Source organism: Ursus arctos, unplaced genomic scaffold (assembly GCF_023065955.2).
Source record: "Ursus arctos isolate Adak ecotype North America unplaced genomic scaffold, UrsArc2.0 scaffold_21, whole genome shotgun sequence".
NCBI classification, from domain to species: domain Eukaryota; kingdom Metazoa; phylum Chordata; class Mammalia; order Carnivora; family Ursidae; genus Ursus; species Ursus arctos.
The window spans coordinates 708,689-725,657 of NW_026622886.1; the positions used below are offsets into that span (position 1 = coordinate 708,689).

Consider the following 16,969-nt stretch of genomic DNA (forward strand, 5'->3'; position numbering starts at 1 on the left):
TAGAACTTCTAGCGTAATGTTAGGTAGCAGTGGCGAGAGCTGACATCCTTGCCTTTTTTCTGACCCATTAAGTGTGATGATAGCTGTGGGGTTTCCATAGATGTTCTTGATGCAGCTGGGGAGTCCCCTTGTATTCCCAGTTTGTTGAGTGTTTTTATCACTCAACAAGGAATTTTGCCTTTTACCATTTTTTTCCATGTCTGCTGAGATGGTCAGAGTAGTGTTTTGCAGTGTCCTAACTGTTGAAAGAAGGGGAAACTTTTGTCCATGAAGTTGCATCCAGTGAGTGATGCGGAAGCTTTAAGTTTTGACTCTGAGCTTTAGCCTGAGAAACTCCTCTCTCTTCATCTAGACTCTTGTCCTCTCAGTGAACGTTTTCACCAGTTACTTTTTGAGCACGTGTCTAAGACCTTCCCCTCGCCAGCCCTCATAGTACTTTCATTCAGGATGGAGGGGGAGAGAAATGGGAAGACCAGCCAGGGTGCGGCAAGCGGCAGGGTGCTGGTTATCTCTGAGTGCTTGAGAGGGAGGCGGGGAGGGCACGGCTGAGCGGGTGGTGGAAGCAGGTACAGGGGCATGAAGCACAGAGGGGGGTCTGACAGGTGGGGGGAGGCCCAGTGCACCTGGACCACCCTCCTTCCCAGGAAGTTGCTTGAGCTGCACGCCCCTTGCCTTGCAGGTCCTTCTTTTCCTCCTTTCCCTCCCTCTCTTTTTATCTTTCCAAGTTTCCATAGGAGGCACAGCTGAAGAACCAGAAAGATAAAGATAATGCTTATTATGCCGCAGTTCAATTCTCATAAAAGTGCGTGTTTGCACTTGCTGAAGGGCGGCCGGTGGCCAGAGCACTGTTTGGCCAAAGGGAGTAAGAAGAGAGCCTTGAAATGTTCAGGGAGTTTGGGTTTTAGTCTGTCCCTTTCCATTCTCTTTCTTCCCCTACATGTTTCTGTGTTGGGTCTGAGCTGTAATTCACCCTGAGTCGTGGTGTGGCACATTCCATAGTACAGACGCTTAGTCCCCTCTCTCTCTCTCTCAAGAGCCAGCCATTGCCATTTCTCACTTTCATGATATTGCCCCTAAATTCTTTTTTCTAGTTTAAGCTTCATGATTTTTAAATGAAGATGTTTAAGTACGTTTGTGGCAGTTATTTATAATTTTATGTGGGGAATGCTGCAAGACTTGGCTCTCGCACTCGGTGGCTGGTAAGAGGTGGTCTCCTGCACTGAGGCTTTGCTCAGAAACATCCGGTGAGCGGCAGGCAGGTAACCTCGCCTCATCCCCCCCCCACCATGAGTGCACCCCCTGTTTGCACACTGGGGCACCAGCCAAGTTAGGGACCAGGCTCCTGGCAGTTTCTTGAGGGATTAAGCAGTCCTGCTCAGGAGGACTCTCTGCCATGGTGGGAATGTTCTAGATCTGCACTCTGTAGCACAGTAGCCGCAAGCTTTGTGTACCACTGAGTGCTTAAAGTGTTGCTAGTTGGAAATGAGGGACTGAATTTTTATTTGTCTTCATTGTACTTAAATTTATGTGTCCGTGTGTGGCTAGCAGCTGGAAAGCACCGGCTTGGCTCCGCCTTGGTCAAGCTCAGGCGGTAGGGTTGGGGTTCTCTGGGAAATGCCCCAGGCTCTTCCTCCTCTCCAGAGGAATCTTGCTCAGTCAGCCACCCTGCGGGGAAGGAGGGGCTGCTTTACCAGCTGAGGGTTAGTAAGTAAATGATGTCGGTCACTCTGTGGGAGCCTGTCTCGTGCGGCCTGCCCTGGTAAGTTGGTAACATGTGTATTCGGCTAAGTATCCAGTGAGAGGGAAGCTGCCCGGGTCGGTGGGGTAGGGGCTCAGGTGGGGCCTTGGCCCCCCTGGCTTTGCTGCCCCAGCTGCTGCGTGCTCTGCTACTCCATGTAGAGATCGAGGACCGAGCAAGCAGCATCACAAGGTGACCGTGTCTTGGGGATTTATTGAACTTCTTGATGACCTGAGTCACAATGACCCAGAAGCCTATACTGCTCCGGGGATGGATGCTTGTATTTATCCCACAGGGTCTTCTCGGGAATTCTGTTCTATATGTGATGCATCTTTGTGTCCAGGAAAGGTGTTCTTGACGGACTTCCTAAAAAAAAAAAAAGAAAAGTCCCTGAGTTTGAGAGGTCCTCGTCTCTGCATGGAGTAAGGAACAGATTAACACTTCATCTTTGCTTTGCTGCTAACCACCCAAAGGTTCCAGAGCTGTTCGTGTCTTAGGGAGAACGTGGATTGCTGGGGACATCTCCATGGAAACAGTCTTTTTCCACGGAGGGTGTGTGGCTGCTGCCCCTTCCCCCCACCTGTTGTTGGTCCTGCACTTGGTTGGCGGCCCTGCGCTGCCTGTTAGGTCACAGGTGCAGGCTGTGGCTCCGGGGAAAGGCGGTAAGAACGTGAACACTGGTTTAAAAAAAGCAATATATGAAGGCAGTGAGCCCCAACAATTAAGACCAAAGGAGGAAAGAGCTGCAGTAGCGCATTAGTAGCGGCTGTGCATGAAGAATCCAGCCTGGGGCGGGTGTTCCTCTCCCCTCGGGAGGAGGCCCAGCTGGGACCCGCTCTCCGCAGCCAGCCCTGCAGCAGCGTTAGAAGCGGCTCTCATGCAAGACTCTGATCTTGACGCAGTGGGTTCCGGCCCCCGGTGGTTATGAAAGGAGAAAGGACTGGTATCTGGCCCTTCCCTGGAGAGGGCCCTGCTCTGCACCCCAGAACCAGGGCCTGCCGGCCCTGATAGTCCCCTCCTCGGGCCCAGGAGCCCCTCAACAAGGCGGGTGAGGCTGGCGGGTCCCTGAGTCCCGGGCTGATGGGCCAGTCTAAGTACCAGTAGCTCTGAGGGACATTGCGGACGAGCTGGAGACGGCATCTGGGGCCTGGCAGGTCCGAACGACAGCAGCCCTCCCCTCTCCTCTTCCCCCTCCTCGAGCTTAGCGTCTTCGGCCGAGGTAGCTGTAGACACACGTGGGTGCAAGTAGCTCCAAGTGGCTTGTTACGAGGAGCTCAGTGAAGTCCGCTCTGCATTTAAACTAAGTGTAGAGAGAAGTGAAAGCGGAATCCTCTTCTGGGGCGTTGTGTTTGTGTCTGGAAGCCATCTTGTCGACTAGACAACCTGTGAGTCTTTTCCAGCGTGTGTGATGATCCAGCACGCCATTTACTCTGACTTCACTGTGAGGAAGTGCTGACCAGGCCCTCTGGCCAGTGTGGGATATTGCCAGGGGCTTAAGGAAAACAAATTGAGAGGCTGGCTGGCGTGTAGGGCGGGCGCCTGGTGAGAGACCTCAGGAGGGGCCCCACCGAGCCTCTCACCGCTCTTTGCTCTCCTCGCAGCAGGGGCTGGGTCAAGGCAGCCAAGAAGAGGTTCCCTGGGCCCTTGGGCGGCTAAGCTCTCTGGCCGTGGTTCTCGTCCCTGCCAGGAGCGTGAATTGCGGTTCCTGATGGCCTGTGGATGTGACGAGGACAGAGGGGAGCATTTGTCTGCAGTCTTCCTGCCTGGGAGGCATTGCCAGAGGTGGACGTGGTCTCCAGCAGATTTGTTTAGGAGACCCCCATTTCCAGAAGTACCTGACATTAGCTCCAGTTGCCTTCAGTGTGTGCTTACATTGTCTTATTTCTTTTCTGCTTTTTAACTTAGAGGGAACATGCTTCCTAACTTCAGACATGTTTTCCTAATGGTCTGTCACAGCTGGTGACTCCTCCATGGCTGGGAGGGGAATTGAGCCCCCACTGCCTTTCCGATGGCAACTTTTCCAGCTAATATGGTCCCCCTTCCTCATTTCTCTAAACCCCTGTGGCACAAAGGTGGCCGAGCCCCACAGGGGCTATGCTGCTTCTCTGGCCCAAACTAGAGACTGCCAGCAAGCAGTGCTGCCCAAGCCCAGGTAAGGAGAAAGTGCTTCCCGTGAGCTCCAGTTGTCTGCCTCCTGCTGTTCATAAGCTCTCTGGCAGATTGGAGCAGCAGGAGCCTTGGTCACGCCATGTACTTGTGGGTTTTAAATTAACACATTTCATTTACTGCCATGCTATTTGCTTGCAGGGGGAGGGCTCGGAGGTTAGCCGGACTTGCTGAGCTCCTGTGCCCGGAGGCTTGCCCCGGGAGCCGAGAGGCTGCCTGCCCACTCGTGGGTATTCGGGGGCTCCAGAGGGAGGCAGCGATGGGACAGGCCCAGCCCAATTATGAAAGGGTCTTTTTCTATTTGTTTAAGATACAAGTAGGACGTCAGAAGTTTTCGTTTGTGTGTTCCCTTGCTTTTTACTATTTCATGTGAAATCTGTGGGTCCACAGGCTGCTAATCTGGACCTCAGTTTAAACCTGAGTTAAATCATACATTTAACAAGGCTAAGTACCATGGCTGCTTCCCGCCATGGTGCCCGGGAGCTCTCTGAGAATGTGTGATCAATATTTATTAACATTCTGCCACCACATCTTGCACCAGTGACCTGGCTGTCGGTCTCCGGGAGCTGTGGTGTGCAGAGTGAATTCATTAATTAGATTTCCTCGCCCTGCTCCACACGCTACCCTTGTGCCACGGAGCTCAACCCACCTGGAGGCAGATGCGTGTCCTTGCTGTCAGCGAGGATGCTGTCAGCACGTTAAAAGTTGGAATGAATCATTTTCCTCCAAGGATTAGTAACCCCCTCGTGGGATTTCACTTTCCCCTGAAGCATTTAGTGTGGATTATGTGGCTCGTGTCGGAAACTTCTCCTGTGTCTCCGTGGGTTGTACAGCAAAGGTGATAGCAGGGCTCCGGACAGAGGGGAAAGGCGCCTCCACATTCGCAGTGTTCTTGAGGAAGCTTGGGCTTGCGCCTGTTGGAATGGGCTTAGCCTAGAATCAGGGATTCTAAAAATAACATTTATTGGAGATTGTTTCTGTTAAAAATAATATATAATTGTGGAAATACATAAAAAAATAAAATCACCTGTAGTCTTGCTGTTACATTTTGGTAAGTTTCCTTTGTCTTGTTTTTAATGCAGAGAACACATTTTGATAAAATTAGGATTATACTTCTGCATTTACGTATCCTGGTTTTTCAAGCCGTTTCGTGTCATGAGTGTTTCCCCGTACCATTAACTGTTTTGAAACATTAAAATTGTAAGTGACTGATACTCCATCATGTTGCGGTACCATAGTTTATTTGGGGGTGTCGCTGATGTTTCTGACACTCAGTCCTGGCTGGTGTGGCCCCACTCGTCCTGGATGGCACCGCTGGCTCAGTCTGACTGTCCCTTTCTGTCTTGTAGATTGTTTGCTGCATGAGGAGAACTTCTCGGTGAGGTGCCCCAAGCACAAGGTGAGTCAGGGCGTGCGCCCCAGCGGGGCTGGGGGAAGGGGGGTTCCTTACGATCTTCAGACCAGACATTGGAGGCTGCCTCCTGCTCCTGGCCTTGAGACGGTGGAGAGGCCCGGTGCTGGAGGGAGACCCGTGCCCCAGGGTGGCCCCCCCTCTACTGTGGGAGCCTGGGAGAAACGTGGGGGAGAGGAAGGTGTTTGTCTGATCGGTAAGAGAAATTCAAAGATCAAACTCAATGAAACTCCTGGTTTCCATTTTAGTTTAATGGAACCCCAGTTCACAGGTTGGTGCGAGGTAAGATTGGTTGTAGGCCTTGGTACATAATTAGAGGCATTTGCCAGACTAAAGGAAAAAAGAATTGACCCCAAGGCTTTGGGGGGGACCGCAGTCTTTCCTGAGGCTTTCCCTCACAGAAGTGACCGGGGCCGCGGTTGGTGGGCCGCCGCCTCACGTCCCAAGTAGTTCAAGAGGCGGTCTCTTGGTGTGGCCCCTTTTAGGAAAGGATGGAAGATACGGGGTGACTCCGCGGTGACTCCGCTGTCCCGGAGCTAGCACGCGTGGGGGGCGGGGAGGGTGGCGAGAAGGAAGCCCAGGAGAGGCTGGGGCCGCCGAGCCATCTGGCGCCACCTGGGCTTCCCCGCGGCGGCCGCGCGCTCCTCTGGCTGAGGTCACACTGACCCCTGGTGGTCACGGCCGCTCACGGGCTCCGACTAGGGCCGCAGCGGACCGAAAGCGGTCCTCCGGGCGGGTCGGCCCTCACAGCGCTTCTGAAAGATGCTTGCTTATGCTTTTCTTTAAAAATTATTTTCAGAGATGGACCACAGGATCTTATAGTATTTTCTTTTAGTTAATTCACATGTTTTTATTTTTAAAACTTCTCTTTTTTAATGGTCACGTTTTGCCTCAGAAAGCCCTGTCTGAATATCTCCTGTTTGTCATTCAATACTGACTCTGCTTTTTCTTTCCTTTTCCATGTGCCATTCCTCTCCTCGCCTCTGCCCTCCCTGACCCCCGCACTGTTCTTCCGTCCCTCCTGTCTTGTGTCTTGGCTTTGCCGGCGTCAGCCTCCCCTCCCGTTCCCCCTCCCCCCCTTGCAGAACAAGACAGCGAAAGGCAGCCTCAGCACAGAGCAGTCGGAGCGGGGGTGAGGGGGGCAGTGTGCTCGTGGGAGTGGAAAGTACAGCAAGCACAGGTGAGTCGGGGCCGGCACCCCTGCCAGAGTCCCAGTGGGTGTCGCGGCCTCTGCCCTCCTGCTCGCCCCAGGCCAGGCTGCGCCACCGGCCTCTAAACGCGTGGATTCCTGACACCAGGTGGATAAAGTTTCTCTGACTGTCGCTTAGCTCCCCGGAATGTCCGTGGAGAGGTGTTTGAGGCTTGAAAACTGTCCCATTGCCCGTTGGAGTTCATGGTGACTGAGCTGAAGTCAGGCCTGTGTGTGGCACTCCGGAAGGGCTTCCGGGACAGACGCTGCCAGCAGCCCGCCCTCTGTCCCCGGCTCAGAAACGCTTCTAGCCAGGGGGCTACCCTCTTTAATTTACTCCCTATCTGTAAAGCTTATGGTGGCTTTTCCTTTGAAAAACAAAAAATTCCCCAGTTTTGTTCTTTGAAATCTTTTCCCCCAAGTACTGTGAAGGACTCCTTTGCACAGAAGTACAAAGGGAAGGAAAATCCCCTCAAAGATTTAGGGGACTTTAGCATCCGATTTAATTTTACTCTTAAAAACCTCAAGAGATGGAGTTGGGCTTTTTGTGAGTGTGTCTGGGCTCGTGGTCAAGGCGGCAGCGGCGCGCATCTGTGGAAACGGGATTAGTGGACTGACGTCCCCAGAGGCAGTGGGCCTCCCCTGCTCCCCGCTCTCTCGCCCTCTGCCCCCCCTCCATGGAGTCACGAGGGCTGAGGAAGATAGACCGTAAAGAGAAGAAAAAGAAAAGCCAAAATGTAATTTGAGGCACTTGCTCCTACAGGATGGGGAGGGGGACCAGTTGTCTCAGAAATGTTCGTTAAGGGATTATTTCTCTTCAAATGAAGGGCTTCTGTGTTTACTCCAGGCGCCTGAGAGCCACGCACAGGTGTGCTAGAGTCGATGGCATGTTGCCTCCCCCCTGTGACAACCGCAGGTTCCACCTTTCTCTGGAATACCTAACAGTAATTTGAGGAAAAAATAGAATTCATCTCAGACAGTGGCAGTTTTCCTCCTTTGAGAAGTCCTCAGTTTCCTAGGTGGGTCCCGGTACCAAATTCCCGAGAAGCCCCCTCTGCTCTGCTGTGTGGGGCCATGGGGCCGTAGAGGCCTGTCGTGCTTTCTCAAGGGGGCTGTTGAACGAGGCCTCTGCAGTGGTGCCTTTCTTTTCTCTCTTCCTCATCCAGGGAGAAGGCTTGGGAAGGGAAGGACAGGTGGTCAGGTCACAGGAATCAAATGAGCAAACTGGCAGCAGCAGCAGCAGCCCCTGGATTTCTGGAACACACCGAGGCTCCCTGACTCCTGCCCTCCTTTCCCCCTGAGTAGCCCTTGGTGCAGGATAGCGGTCCGGATAGTTTTGCACACGTTTCCCTTGGCCTTTGTTCTGTGCTGGGCTCTGCCTTCTTCCTGTCGGTTCCTCTGGCTGGCCAGCGGGTAGAGCCGCGTGCTGTAGGGCCACGAGGAGCATTCCTGGCGGGGTCCTAGATGACTCGGTTAGGGAAAGAACCATTTGTTGTCCGGTGCCTTTGTTTTTATCCTGGAATTCCAGCCTGTGTTTGGAAAAGAAAAAAGGAAGTCCGAGCCATGAGCCTGGTGGGCAGGTCTCTGGCTGGGAATGGTAGTTTCGTTCATCATCTCCTTCCTCTCCACCCAGCCTGGGGCCCTGCCCGCTGACAGCCGTCGGCCCCGTGTGGAGCAGTGAGCTTCCTCGCTCAGACCTCAGTGTTGGCGTGTGGTCCCTGTGTGGACTGAACACACTGAGGCGCTGGGTGGGGGAGTGGCTGAGCCGTCAGCGTGGGGTGGTCTGCGTCTGTTCGGTCAGACCGTTCACCTCTTGGAGGGAAAGGATGGACATACTGCGTGCAGTCGTGCCCACCCGAAAGGATTTTCTTCGTACGCTGGCCCTACAGGACAGGACCCTTGTCCTGGTTCCTCAGTTCGGCTGTCACGCTGAGGGCAGTGGCTCTCTGCAGGTTGTACGGAAACCCCAGTGACTGGGACGGAGAACATTTCATCTCGGGGGCCGTCCTAGGGACAGAGAGCTACTGCCATTGGGTGTCCTGACATGGCCGGGAAGGGCCGTGAGTACACGAATCCTGCTGCTTGGTGCCTCTTTTCTCACAAAAAGTGCTGTGTGACCAGGGGCGGGGCCGCTTACTGTTTCTGCTTCCGTTTCTTCTGTAAAGAGAGGAATCACAATGGCCAGCCTTGCGAGGATGCAGCGAAGAAATGTCTCCGAGGTGTCGGCGCAGCGTGGCGTGGGGTGAAGCTTGCGCGAGGCCCGGGGCGCTGGCTCTGGCGGGCTGCCGGGCGCCGCGGGAGCAGGAGCGGGAGGGGTCAGGGCTGCAGGCCGGACCCTGCCAGCACCCTGTCTAGCGGGAAGCTGGGGGCTGGGAGGTTGAGTCAGCCCCGGCCGCCCCCCAGCGTATGACCTACCTGCCTGCACTTGGCCCTCAGCGGCCGGCAAGGCCAGGGAGGAAAGGTCCTTGGGCAGCCATCCGCCCAGCCGGCTGCTGCTGGCCCGTTCCCGAGCGTGGGGAAGCGGGGTGGCAGGCCGGCGGGTGCCCGCCTTCTCGCCGTGCTGACTCCCGCCCCTGGGCGCGTCTGGCCAGCCCCTCAGAGGCCGCGCTTCCTCCCTGCGGGCCCTGGCACGTGCCGTGCCCTGGGCCTGGGTATTCTGCGTCCCGTCTTCTGTGACAGGCTCCCTCTCCTCTCCGGGTCTCGGCTTCGGTGTCCCTGCCTCCTGAGGCCTTCCCGCCGGAGTCCCTGTCTCACTGCCTCCTTCCCACGCCGCAGCTTTGCTGGGCCAGTTCGGAAGCATTCCTTTGCTTACGCGCCTCTCCGCTAGACTGGGCGCTCGGTGAGGACAGGAACCGCGTCTGGCCTGGAACGTGCGCACGGCGGGCCGGCAGGGTCTGCTAGAGAGGGCGTGCGCCCCAGAGAAGAACGCGTGCGCCACCCCGCCTGTGCGCGGCGAGGGTCCCAGCGCGCAGCCCCACCCCTGCAGGTGGGAACCGGCCAGCAGGGCGGGCGGTGGCGGTGGCTTCTTGCCGCGCCGGGAGAAGGCTGGAGACGGCCCGCCAGGTTCAGGCCATGGAGGGGCCGCTGAAGGGAAAGGAAGGTGGGTGTGTGATGAGGAGAGGGAGTCCTGGAAGGCTGTGGCCCTGGGTGAAACTCTCCTCACCGGCAGCTGGACATCGAGATGCCTTTTAAAGAGAGTACTGAACACCCCCGGCACAGAGTGGCTGTCCCCTCGCTGTGCTCTCGCTGGCTGTGGCTGGCCTTGTGTTGGCCCCGTGTCGGCCTCTGGCTCCGCGCCTGGGTGCACGCCGTCTCAGCCGTGTGCCATGCAGCCGGACAAGCCCACACCATGACTGAGGCTTGAAGGCAGAGTCCCGGGGGGCCCAGGCAGAAGGCTTTGCTGGATGGGAGCCCCAGTCCCACCTCTCAGATGCCCCGTGGCTTTGGGTCTCTTGACTTCGGTTTTGTCCTCCCTGAGACGGGGGTCAGGCCTTGGTGTCGTCATGAGATAACTTCTCTGAAACTCCTAGCGTAGTGCCTGGCACACGAATTTTCCTAAGCTCCCTGTTGAAGGAACAGTTTCTTATAAGTAACTCTGAGAAGTTAGGGTCTCCTGACCTTCAAGGTGTGTGACATCAGACCCGGGGGACAGGTCCCATTAGGAAGGCTGGAAGACAGAGCCACAGTGGGGGGCTGCTGTCAAGGCCGTAGCTGCCCAGACTACCGGGCACACCTGTGGCCCAGAGTCAGCCAGCCAGGCGGGCCCGGGGTGCCGAGCGTGCTTCATTCTGAGGTTGGCCCTGTTCTTCTGAGCAACTAGCTGGTTAGGGGTACGGGCCCAGCACTGCCAAGGCTGGGAGAGGGCAAACCCTACCCTATCCCTCCCTCCACAAGCAGAGCCTTACAAGGTGTGCCTGGACATCTGTCCTCTTTTTTTTTTTTTTTTTTTAAGATTTTATTTATTTGACAGAGAGACAGCCAGCAAGAGAGGGAACACAAGCAGAGGGAGTGGGAGAGGAAGAAGCAGGCTTCCCGCTGAGCAGGAGCCCGATGCAGGGCTCGATCCCACCTGGGATCACGCCCTGAGCCAAAGGCAGACGCTTAATGACTGAGCCACCCAGGCGCCCCTGGACATCTGTCCTCTGTCCACATGTTCCCGCATCCCCAGCAAGATTTTGTCCCTCTGGTTGTTGCTTGAGGCATCCCGTTATCTCCTCCCGTGTCATCACATTTACAAAGGGCCTTTGGTTCCTGGGGTGGCATCAGGAAGCTGCATCTCTCCCTGCTCCTGGCAAGCAGCAGTAACGTCAGGAAAACCAGAGAGCAGAACTGGCGACTCCCTGGGCTGGAGGCAGACTGGAGCATGGGCCAGGAGGGCTAGGGTGACTTACGGGGCCCAGAGCCTCCTTCAGAACTGGGCAAGACACACTCGCCATGGGCGTCCTGAGCACGGCAGCTGAGGTCCTGGGGTTTGCCTCACCTGAGCATGGGGACATGGTCCTGCTGTCTCTGCAGAAGGTCTTCCTGTGTAGTCGTGGTTTCCGCCAAGCAGTTACGCATCTCTTTTTGGCAAGGGCGCTTTTAAATAGAAGGTTCTTAGCTCCTGCACACAGACCAGCCCTCTGAACAATTTTGCCTCTTAGTAAGTTTGTGAGAACAGAAGAGGCATGGTGCCACCTGGGTTTTCCTGAGGGTTATCTGTTGGTGGAGGGCACCCGAAGGGCTCTGAGGAAGAAGGGAGTGCGCTGATTGGCAGGAAGCAGGTCGGGGGATGCCACCACTCCTGGCTTCTGCTCTGATTGTTCCGCACGGATCCTTGGAAGCTGCTGTGTCTCTCTGAGATGTAATGACCCGTGAAGTACCGTGCGGAGGCCCGTGGTACAACCCCACTGCCCCACGCGGGTCATCGGGATCGTCTTTCTGAGCCCGGCACCCAGGCTGGACGAGGAGCCAGCGCAGGGGATGCCTGGGGAGCCTCAGAGAAGGGCCGGGCCCCCCAGCAGAGCCGGCAGAAGAGTGTTCTTTGTTGAGTGTGAAGAATGCACTCCCGTCACTGCGAGCAGCTGCGGCGGGGTCCTGAGCTGGTTCTTCCACAGGCCGCCTGCGTGCTCAGCCACCTCTGCGAGCACTGCTCCGTGCCACCGAAGTGCCGACCCCCACGGGACGTCCCTGGTGGTGGGGTCCCGAGCAGGGGTCACCCCCGCCAGGATGGTCGGGGAGCTCTTTCCTGATCTCCGTTCCTTCCGCGTGCTGGGGAGCCCGCCGCGCCTCGAGGGGCACAGAGTCCATTCGCAGCACAGCTGGCCACGTCACTGCTGCCCTTCACCGTGTTCCTGGCCCAGGGCCACACGGTCTGGGCCACATGGTGGCTCCAACACTGGTCTCCCGCCTCATCAGCACACTTGCAGGGGGTCTGCAGCTGCTGGACCCCTGGAGTGGTAGCTGTCGGCTACTGGGCCGCACGGAGGTTCCCAGCACCCAGTGTCGGTTCTGTCTTGCAGGTGAGACTGTGGAGATGAGAGGTGGTGGACACTCGCGATGGAAGGAACCGTCCTGCTGTGCGGCCCCGCCCTGCCCCGCCCGCCCCGCCAGCACCTCCTCCCTAAGTCCTTACATCACACCCAAACCGCGACACCACAGGAAAGAAAGACCCAAGAAGTTGGAATGGCTGTTTCCATGGACACAATCTCCATAGTGACAATGTGGGGGGAGGGGGGAGGGGTGGGATGATGGGAAGGGGGGGTGAAAAGGGTGGGATAAAAATATATATATATAAATCTATTTTTAGTCTGGAAAGACTTTGTTTAAATGAAAGGTGCGCTATCCCTTTTGATTCTATTTTAAAATTCTCTAGTTAAAGAACTCCAAATTTGTTCCAATAACAGTGAAATTTAAGTGTGAAATTGAACAAGCTGGTCTCATAAAGGACGGGGTGTGGCTTTGATCGTTAGCCTGCCTCACACCGGTTCAGAGAGCTGCAGACCCAGGGTTGAAAGAGCAGACAAACCACACCAGAACCACCCTTTGTCATTAATTTGTCTCAAAGTGGGAAGGTTTGGGGGTGGGGGGGATGTGGGGACGGTCCGTGTTTTCAAGAGTGGGGGAATGATGTTTAAACACAAAAATAAATTTTTTCATTTCCAGAAACACTATTTATTTATTATTTTTAAAACTTTTATCTTTTTGGGGGGTGAAATTGGCAGATGTCCCAAGGTCACAGCTGTGTCCTGGATCACTGTGGCCAGTGAGAACCTCGAGCGCCCCACTAAGTGCGCGTGGCAGGCAGGGTCAGGGGGTGGCCCGCCTCTGGGCGCATTCCTGGCAGCTGTGCCCTGCCCGCCCCCCCCCCCCAGGACAGAAGGACAGGACAGGAAATCTAAGCTGTAGGAATTGACGTGGGGGAGGGACTGTGTCTGTCGAGTGTGATCAGTGTGGGTTACGCTGACCAGGAACACCCAGTTAACCCTTTTTTCTTTTGCTTTCATTTTTATAAAGGAAAAGGGGGCCTGTCAGGTGAGCAGCCCCATGCTACATTCTTTATGTTGTATTGTTTTGTTTTGTTTTGTAAATTGTATAATTTTTAAATATCTGAGTTTTAAAAAAAGAAGAAAAAAGTACAAAAAAAAATCTTGTTAAGGCCTTAAGAAGGGGTTAGTGCATCTTTCAGGGGTCACTCTGCCGTGGGGATAAAATAGCTGTTTCACAAACAGTTTTATTTAAAAAACAAAAAAAATCAAAAAATAATAAACTTCATTTTAACCTTGTTTCCTTTTTTGTTTAATATAAAGCAAACGCGTCTCTTCCTCCTCCCATTCCAGCCCCCAAAGGTGGCTCTGCTCCACTGCGGAGAAGGCCGCCATCTGACCGTCCAGCTGAGCCCCGGCCTCCCGCACCGCCGTGGACCTCGCGGCAGGGCCTGGAACGAAACAAAACCAGAGGCTCCTCTCTGCGCTCCGCTGGGTGGGCGGAACTCAGCCAGTGTGCGGGGATGGTCAGATTTACTTAAGTTGGTATGAGGACATATTTCCAATCAACATTAATTTTAAAGGTTATAAAAAAATAATGCAATGTTAATGGACTTTTTTGGAGAACAGAAATACTGGAAGGAATGTTGTGAAGTAGAAATAAGCAATTATAAATGAGTTCTTGTGTGCTCATCAATTTGGGGCTGCAGAAATGGCAGATTAATTCGGTTTTAATGGCTCCATCAAGCAGTGCGGCCCATTTCTCATTTCGCTCACCAGGATGGAGGCGTGGGCGGGTGCGCCGCGCGGCCGTGGGGCCCGCGGAGAAATGACAGCTTGTTGAGCCGCGGCTTTCCGTCTGGTCTTGACTTGCCGTTAACACAGTTCAGACGAAATTGATAGATTTCAGGTGTCGGGGGCTAAACCACAAAACTTGAAAAATATGTATCTTGAGGAAAATATTTTCCCGACAGCAAATGATTGTCATTTTGCTTTTCTTCTGTCCCCTTTTGACTTGCTGATGATCCTTGAGCAAGGCCCTTGTGATGATTCTGGGTCTTCCCTCAAACTGGCCTCTGACGTGACCACTGACGGGCGTGGCTGTGCCCCTCACTCCCCTCCGGGCCCGGCTTGCCGGCTTCTGAGGAAGCCTCCGCCTGTGTGCATGTCGCCTCCCACCGCTTTTAAGCTTATGTGTTTTTTCTCATAGACTTTCTTAGAGCAAGTTTAAGTTCACAGTGGTATTGAGCAGAAGTTACAGGACGTTCCCATACGCCCCCTGCCCCCGTACATGGCCTATCCCAGCGGAGCGCTACTTTTGTGACAGCCCGTGACCCTACTGCGCTGACACGTCGTCGTCCCCCGAAGCCCATAGTTAACGTCAGGGTTCACTCTTGGTGTTGCACATTCTGTGGGTTCGGACAGTCTCGTGACGTGTACCCACCGTTCCAGTATCACACAGAGTCATCTCACTGCCCTAAACCTTCTCTGTGCTCTGCCGTCCTCCCTCCTCCTCCCAGCCCTTGGGCTTTTTACTGTCTCTATAGTCCTGCCTTTTCCAGAATGCCCTGTGGTTGGAATCCTGCTGTGGGCAGCCCTCTCAGATTGGCCTCCTTCACTTAGTGATAATGCGTTTAAGGTTCCTCCATGTCTTTTTGTGGCTGGGTAGCTCATTTCTTTTTAGTACTGAAGAATATTCCATTGTCCGGATGTACTGCCGTTTACCCACCTGCCGAAAGACGTCGTGGTTGCTTCCGAGTTTGGGCAGTGATGAATAAATCTGCTGCTGTAAGTCCGTGTGTGGTTTTTGTGCGGACCTCGGTTCTCAGCTCCTTTGGGTCAATACCAAGGAGCTTGCTGGATCTTAAGGGTAAGAGGGTCTCGTTCTGTAAGGAGCCACGGAACTGGCTTCCACGGGGCCTGTACCATTTTGCATTCCCACCAGCCACGTATGAAGGTTGCTCCCCAGCCTCGCCGGCCTTCGGTGTTGTCAGTGTTCTGGATTTTGACCATCCTGATAGGTACGCAATGATGATTTTTACATATATGTTTTTAAGTTGTGGTTAAGAACGTAAAATTTACCGTCTTAACCAGTAAGGCTGCAGTTCAGTCGTGTTATGTTCACGTCGTCGTGCAGCGGGTCCCCAGAACCTTCTGTCTGCCCAGCGGAAGCCCTGTACCCTTCAAACACCCCTGGGGGGTGAGCCCCGGCTAGCCGGAGGCAGAGTCCACTTTTCCCTTCCACCCCCAGGAAGCAGCGGGAATTGGGGGAGGGGGCGTCCCTCCCTGGCAGAGGGTGCTCCCCTGCGCAGGTGAACACCCGAGACCCGGGAGGCCCCCAGGAGCGCTGGCACTCACCTCAGTTTCACCACCCGGAGGGGGTGGTCCCCATGTGTTTCTACATAAAGCTCAGTAACGTGCTGGCCCTTGGAGAAGTTGACGTCCCAACCGTGTAGACGTAACTCAGAGCATGCGTTTGGAATGGCCCCCCGATGCCACTCTAGGACTTTGACCTCCTGACGTGACCTGAGATTCTGTCTCCTCGGTGCTTGGGCACCACAAAGCTACATTGCCCAATGATGGCAAAAGGCCACAGGCCTCGTGACGGCAGGTTTCCGCATGGCCACCCCATCCTGGACAACAGGCCCCTAGGACAGGGAGGCCACTGCCTGTCGTGACGCCATTAGGGTGACCGTGTGGGAAAGGCAGTTTATCCAGGGCCAGCGGGTGACAGCACACGGGCCGTCCTGCCCACTGTGCTGCTCGCTGGGACATTCAGCTGAGGCAGATAAGAGGCCCCAGGGTGCCCTTGGGTCTCGCTCTCCTAGTCTGTTGAGTGGCCTCAAGAGTGGGCTCCCTGCCTCCCGGGAGCCCAGAGATCCCGGTTTCCCACAGTCTAGTCCTCAGCCCGACCGGCACAGCCCCCTCGCGCTGCCCCACACCCGCGGTGCACTAGGCCTTGCAGTGGGGCTTTGGTCCCGCTGCCAGGTCACCTTGGCCTGCGGTTCAAGCGAGCCAAAGTCCTCCCTGAAGTCTTCCCAGCACGTCCTGCTCCAGCCTGGGGGCAGTGTCCCTGTGACCCTGAAAGCAGTGCCCATGCTGCTGACCGGGCCTGGCCACTCTGACTCCCCACACCTCCTCAGGCCATGAGCACGTTGGAGCAGGGCTCACCGTCGTCTCCCACTGGGTTGCCGTCCTTAGCCCAGCGCCCAGCACAGGGCACCTCCAGCGCGGGGGGGGGGGACAGAGTCCAAGCCCACCAAGTGCTTGGCCAAGGCAAGGTGCGGGGAAGGCCCAGCTGGGCCCCAGCTAGCTCGGCCTTGTGCCCCCGGGCCTGGCAGGAGAGTACGGATGTGGGCATTCGGGAAGGGAGCACCTTTCACAAACCAGCCAGGAATTGCAAACGTTGAGAGCCATTGCCAAGAGGCCCCGCACCCCTGGGTTGCCATCTCTGAACGGCATCTCTGAGTCAGGAATATTAGGAGTCACCCCAGGAAGATCCTGGTCCTCTTACTGTTGGGGAGGGAGGGAGAGAACTGGGGGATACGGGCCGGGGGTGGGGAATGCCTCCAGGCCCTGCATAAGCTGGGGAGAGAATACTCCAGCTATTTCCAGAATGAGAGTGCACCCACCCCTGGGGTGGGTGAGGGGGCCTGACCCCTACCCAGGAAATGTCTCTTCCCCACTCTGGGTTCTTGGACCTTATCATTTGAGCGGGTTTTGGCCTCAGAGTGCCCGTCAGCCTCATGGATGTAACAACTCAGCCTCATATCCCGCCCCTCTCATGGAAGAAGGAGCGGGAGGTCTGGCACGGGGTGGTCACCCCCCAGGGGAGGCGCGGGAGGCTGAGCAAGAGGAAGGGGCTGGTGGGCACGATTCCAGCCTGGAGGCAGCAGGCCCTGGCACGGGTGGTGCAGGGGTTCACCTCTTTCCCGGAAGGACCCCAGAGTCAGGCTTGGAAGGGATGGGGCTGGAGCCAGGGGGGACCCGGCCCGGGGGCG

At 55.6% G+C, this 16,969-nt stretch overlaps 1 protein-coding gene and 1 long non-coding RNA gene across 2 annotated transcripts in view; one reads left to right on the top strand and one right to left on the bottom strand.

Moving 5' to 3' along the window:
• Positions 1–13,268, top strand: part of TCF20 (transcription factor 20) — a 109,436-nt gene extending 96,168 nt beyond the window's left edge. The window contains exons 4-5 of the mRNA XM_057316282.1: positions 5,254–5,303; positions 12,006–13,268. Of these exons, the coding sequence (XP_057172265.1) occupies positions 5,254–5,303; positions 12,006–12,023 (68 nt within the window). The 3' untranslated portion in view covers positions 12,024–13,268. The remainder of the gene's footprint in view (positions 1–5,253; positions 5,304–12,005) is intronic.
• On the bottom strand, positions 13,199–15,480 carry LOC130544444 (uncharacterized). Its single transcript, XR_008960731.1, has 2 exons — positions 15,327–15,480; positions 13,199–13,420 (listed from the first exon to the last, which is right to left on the bottom strand). It is a non-coding gene; the product is annotated as an uncharacterized LOC130544444 (long non-coding RNA).
• Between the last annotated feature and the right edge of the window lie 1,489 nt (positions 15,481–16,969).